This window comes from Cebus imitator, unplaced genomic scaffold (genome assembly GCF_001604975.1).
Source record: "Cebus imitator isolate Cc_AM_T3 unplaced genomic scaffold, Cebus_imitator-1.0 Scaffold60, whole genome shotgun sequence".
Lineage (NCBI taxonomy): Eukaryota > Metazoa > Chordata > Mammalia > Primates > Cebidae > Cebus > Cebus imitator.
This window is the reverse complement of record NW_016107375.1, coordinates 9,422,686-9,428,482: the sequence shown is the minus strand read 5'-3', so window position 1 is coordinate 9,428,482 and position 5,797 is coordinate 9,422,686. Positions and strand designations below refer to the sequence as shown.

General features: G+C 44.0%; 1 protein-coding gene across 1 annotated transcript in view; it reads right to left on the bottom strand.

The window, feature by feature from the left end:
* LOC108305168 overlaps positions 1 to 2,673 on the bottom strand; it is a 5,103-nt gene extending 2,430 nt beyond the window's left edge. Inside the window, exon 1 of the mRNA XM_017529728.2 lies at positions 2,584 to 2,673. Coding sequence (XP_017385217.2) covers positions 2,584 to 2,673 — 90 coding nt within the window. The remainder of the gene's footprint in view (positions 1 to 2,583) is intronic.
* Positions 2,674 to 5,797: the final 3,124 nt, after the last annotated feature.

The window sequence follows — 5,797 nt, the reverse complement described above, 5'->3', positions numbered from 1 at the left end:
TTAACTGTTCCTCTCCCTGGACCTATGATGGCTTTCAGTATGATGGCTTTCAGAGCTTCTTATCTAATTTTGCCTCTTTCCTCCTTGGTGAACAGAATCAGTAATAATTGTTGGCAGTCATCCCAAGTGGGGCAATGAGTCTGGAGTACAGATTTTAAGAGCCCTGTCAAAGTCTGGGGCTTCTCAGAGTCAGGGGGTCGTTGAGCCTTCTGACAGAACTTACTCCATTGTAAAACCCCGCCTCTGCCTCAAGTTCCCCAGCCTCCCAGCATGACTCCCTCCCTCCCGGGAACTTTCCATCTCAGCACGTTCCTAAACCTCCCCCTCTCGCCATCTTAGCAGTTCTCCAGCAGGAACCCCTCCCGGGAACTCTCTTAGCAGTTTCCTAGCATGACCCTCTCCCAGTAACTATTAAACTCAGCAGTTCCCCAGTCCCTCCCCTCCTGCACAGCCCCTCACAGTGGATGTATCTGCCAACTTGCAAGCCATAAAAATCCCCTTTGCCACGCCACGGGTGCTGCATGCCAATTTTGGGTGCAGCCCAGCAGCTTTTCCCTTGCTCTTAAAGTTTGTTCCAGCATTTGGTGTTTTGGCCCTCTCTTTAATTTCTATCACCTTCCAGTTATATAAGCCACTTGACAAGAAGGGGATGTGAACAAAGAATGTGCGACCCCAATTGTCTTCTCCCATTGGGGGCGCCTCTCAGAGAGGAAGGACCACCGGTGGGTGTCAAGCCCTACTGCGGGTCTGCAGGGAGGACAAGGTTTGGTTGTTGGTACTGTCCAGGGGGATGCTGAGGCCCTGGTTCAGAGGGCCTTGAGTTGGGTGATCCTCTGCTGGGGTGGGGAGAATGGCCTGTGCTGTAGGGGCTGTCTTTGGGCTGGCCAACATGACCTGAAGTCCAGCCTGTTTTATGCAGCGTTTCAGCCACAGAGGGGGTTGTTGGACTGAATCCAACCATTGGTTAATATATGGAAACTGATCAGGGTGTCCAGCAGTTCCTGCGACCATTTTCCATACAGCTTGGGTAATTTTTTTTTTTTTTTTTTTTTGAGTCGTAGGTCCCAGTGTCAGGCCACCCAACTCCAAAAGATGGCCATTCTAGTTGAGTAAAGAGTGGAGTTTTACAGGGGTTAATTTCACCCCATATTGGCCTAAAAACCCAACCTTGAAGTTGGCCGTCATGCATTGGAGGGGGGTACAAATGGGAGCTAGACGGCCCCATTTGGTTTTTCCTTCAGCTTTTAAATTTCTCCCAAGAGATTTCACTAATTTAAGACTGGCTTCACTGAGGATTTGAACCAACAACCTTGCAGTTGCAGGCTCTATACCTTAACTACTGTGCTAACAGGTCACTTACATTGCAAAGAGTCAGAAAGATTTCTTAAACTGTATTTTGGATGCAAATACTGCACCCTGAGGTGGTGTGGCCTGCCTGAAAGCCAGGTGGGGCTGGCCGCCAGCAGAGAAAGAAAAAAAACCACTTTTCACATCAGTTTAAAACTGAGCTCGCAGCCTCCCTTGCAGCTTTTGGTCACCTTGACACAGGGACCCTAAAAAGCATTAAATTCCTCTCTCCCTATCTCTCTCTCTTCTCGCTCTCCTTTTTTTTCTCCTTGTCTCTGTCTTCTCTCTCCTCTCTTTCTTCTCTCTCCTCTCATCTCTGTCTCCTCTCTCCTCTTCCCCTTCCCTACTTTCCTTTCTCTCTTCCTCTGTCTCTTTTTCTTTTGACAGAAGAGACAATTACTCCTTTTTTACCCTAAACGGGCAAAGAGGGCTGGTAGCTTCTTATTTAAAGTTTGATTCCCTAAGACAGAGAAAAAAAAATTACACCCAAGTATTTGGAAGCAGAATATTCTCTCAGACATGAAAAAAAAGGAAGAATGAGGCCTCAATGATAGAATAAGAAGAAAAAAAGGAAAGAGAACAGAATTAGTTCCAGGGGTGTAAATTCAATTAGAGTTCCTTGAAGTCAATGGTCACTTAGCCAATGTAGAATATTATTTACCTTAAGAGTAACAGGTCTAAACCACGGTATATCAGCCAGCAGGAGTCTAACAAAACTGGTGAATCTACAGTAAAGACAGAACCACATATAGGAGTGACAGACGAAGGATGGGTGCCCCCCAGATGGGAGACCAGTCTGATGCGTGCCCCGCCACATCCCCAGAGGGATGTTTCAGAGCATCTTGGCTAAGGTGTACCCGTATAAACCCCGGGCCTGGTCACCTCAGAGTTTTCAGTCCTGAGATGAATCACCATTATGCCTTATGATGTCCCCGTGGAACTGCAGGTGAAGGCCCATACAAACCCTGTAGCCTTCCAGCCGTGGGAATACATATATACACACTCACTCTCTCACTCACACTGAGGTTATGGAAAACAACTGAAAACTAAATTACCCGAGCCTCCACTGAGATAACCTGAGCCTCCAGTGAGGCAACCCAAGCCTCCAGTGAGGCAACCCGAGCCTCCAGTGACATCTCAGGTAGGCTTGCCTGGGCAGAATTGCAATGACTGCTTCCGGTCCCCCGACTCAGGCCCCCCAACAGACCGGTCCCTTGATTTCCAGACCTGACTTACCTCCAGAGGTTTCTGGGACCCTGACGAATTTTGGGTGAATGTCGGCCGTATAGTCACCCGTCCTCCATGGGGCCGGAACCCTGGTGCCATGAAACATCTCAGGGGGTGCCTCCCCTAGAGGTACCCGAGGTGGGAGTGGCCACCCGGGCGAAGCTCTAAGGGCTTTTGTCCAGGCGATGGAAGAATATAAATAAAAATCTTGCTGGGGCCTCCAAAATGTAGTACTGGAGAGAGCATAGAAAGTCAACACTAAAACAAAAGTATGCCAAATTGCAGGGTCTTTATTGCCCTCGGCCATGGAGGACTCGTCTCTCCAACCCGTGGCCCCCGAAAGGAGGGTGTCAAGACTGTTTATGCCTGTAAACCACCTCGGGGGTGAGGGTGAGGGGCTTCAGACATTCCGAGGGCCAGTGGATTCCGTAAATCACCTCCTGGGTGGAGATGAGGGTGAGGGGCTCCAGACATTCCAAGGGCCAGGGGACTTTGGACATTCCGATTGTTACTTAAGTGTTAGTTTACACATTGTCTGGGTAGGGTGGAAATTACAGACCTTAGTTACTTATTACAAGTTGCAGGGGCCAAGATGGCATGGGTTTGGACTGCTTGCCTGTCACATTAGGGTTACAGAGAGCAGTTTCAATGGAAGCCGAGATATGGTCGAGGTATGCAGTTTATAGGGCGATGATCATGTCACATATGTGCAGGGTGTGCAGGTTTGTTACCTAGGTACACATGTGCTTTATTAAATCCTTGCGATACGTGGAGCACATGACTACCACCACATGAGAAGGCAGCTGGAACCATGACACTTATTTTGGTCCCTGTCAGGTGAAAGCTGGGCTAGCCAGGAATAGGGGCCACCTTCATCCCAGCTGCTGTGTTTCATTGGGAGCCAAAAATTGTGACCTCGGGGAATAAGTCTCAAACTTGAGCTTGAGTTAGTTCAGGCAGTGTGATATTCTCTTCTGGACCAGAGTACTCTTTCTCCTCTCCAGATTGAAGGAATAAAGTAATTGAAGAACTTTAAATAAAGGCTGATCACCTGATCACTATTTCTAACAGTGTGTCAAAGAAATCTAAAGGAAGCGAATAATAAGGGAATGGAAATTTCAACTCACCTTAACTTTCAGTTCTACTGAATTATTCTATCTTTGCCTAATCCTTCCCACTTCCCACTCTTTTAACCTCATCTTCCTCTCTTTCACTCTCTCTCTCCCTTAATAAACAACTTTCAGAGAAGTTTCAGGTTCACAGCAAAATTGAGGAGAAGGTATGGAGATTTTTATGGGGGTATATCCTTACCCCAATAACTGCACAGCATCCCCTGCCATCAATATCCTTCACTAGAGTGGTATATTGGTTACGACTGATGGACCTACACTCACATGTCATTATCACCCAAAGTCTATACTTTACATTAGGGTTCATTCTTGGTGTAGTACATTCTATGGCTTTGAAGTGTAGAGAGGCAATACTTTACCCCTACCCTCTTAGGGTGTCTGGCTGGGTATGAAAATTAAATTGATATAGATTCACAGGAGAAAGCATACAGATTTATACACATACATGGGAGCTTCCATAGAAAGATGAAGCTGTGAAGATGTGGCAAAACCTAAATGCTTATGTAGTAGGTTGGATACTGTGGCAATTGTGGAACAGTGACTGAAATATATGGGGAGCCCAAAGGAAGAAAATAGTTATTTTAACAAAGTCTATTTGTACATATTATTTTTTCAGTCTTGACTTCCCATCTCTGGAGACAAGAATGCTACCGCTTCTTTTTATTATTTAATTTTTTGCTACAAGGAGGGCATCATTCACATGAGAATTTCCTCCCATCTCTAGTGATAGGCATGTTTATTTCCTCTTGATACAGGGAGGGCAGAGTGCACTCTCTGTGTCTGCTGTTTTTCAAGTGTGTTTAGTTTAAAACAATCCTTATGCCAAAGTGGCATATTTCAGGATGATATATTCTGCCACTCTTCAAGACAAATATATGATGACTCTATATCCACCACTATATAATAGAAGATTTTTTGGATATTGAAAATAGTTTCCATGTATTCATCTCTGCTACACCCAAACTGGCCATCACTGATCTTTTTACTCTCTCTATAGTTCCCTTTTTTCCAGAATGTCATATAGTTGGAGTCATATGGTAAGTAGCCTTTGTAAATTGCTTCTTTTACTTAGTAATATGCATGTAAGTTTCTTCCATGCCTTTCCACAGCTTGATAGCCTGCTTCTTTTTATTTTATTTAACTCTTACTTTAGTTTCAAGGGTAAATGTGCAGGTTTGTTATATAGGTAAACTTGTGTTATGCAAGTTTGCTGTATAATTCTTTTTCTCACCCAGGTACTAGTTATTTTTTTCTGATTCTCTTCCTCTTCCCATTCTCTACCCTCAAGTAGGCACCAATGTATGTTGTTCCCTTCTTTGTGCCCATGTGTTCCCATCACTTAGTAGCTACTTGTAAGTGAGAACATGTGGTATTTAGTTTTCTGTTCCCGTGTTAGTTTGCTAAGGATGATGGCTTCCAGCTCCATCCATGTTGGTGCAAAGGAGATAATGTCAGTCTTTTTTATGGTTATGTAGTATTCCATAGTATTTTGTTCAGTCGGTCTACCATTGATAGGCATTTAGGTTGATTCCATGTCTTTGCTATTTTGAATAGTCATGCAGTGAACATACGTGTACCTGTGTCTTTATGGTAGAACAATTTATATTCCTTTGGGTATATACCCAGTAATGGGATTGCTGGATCAAATGGTAGTTCTGTTTTTAGCTCTTTGAGGAATTGCCACACTACTTTCCACAATGGTTAAACTAAGCTATACTCTCACCAAGAGTGTGGAAGAGTGTATTTTCTCCACAACCTTGCCAGTATTTATTTATTTATATATTTATTTATTTTGGCTTTTTAGTAATAGCCATTCTAACTGGTGTGAGATGGTATCTCATTGTGGTTTTGATTTGCAATTTTCTAATGATCAGTGACACTGAGCCTTTTTTCATATGCTTGTTGGCCACATGTATGTCTTCTTTTGAAAAGTGTCTGTGTATATCCTTTGCCCACTTTTTAATGAAGTTGAATTTTTTTCCTGTAAATTTGTTTAAGTTCCTTATAGGTGCTGGATATTCGATCTTTATCAGATGCATAGTTTGCAAATATTTTCTCCCATTCTGTAGGTTGTCTGTTTTTTTTTTTTTTCC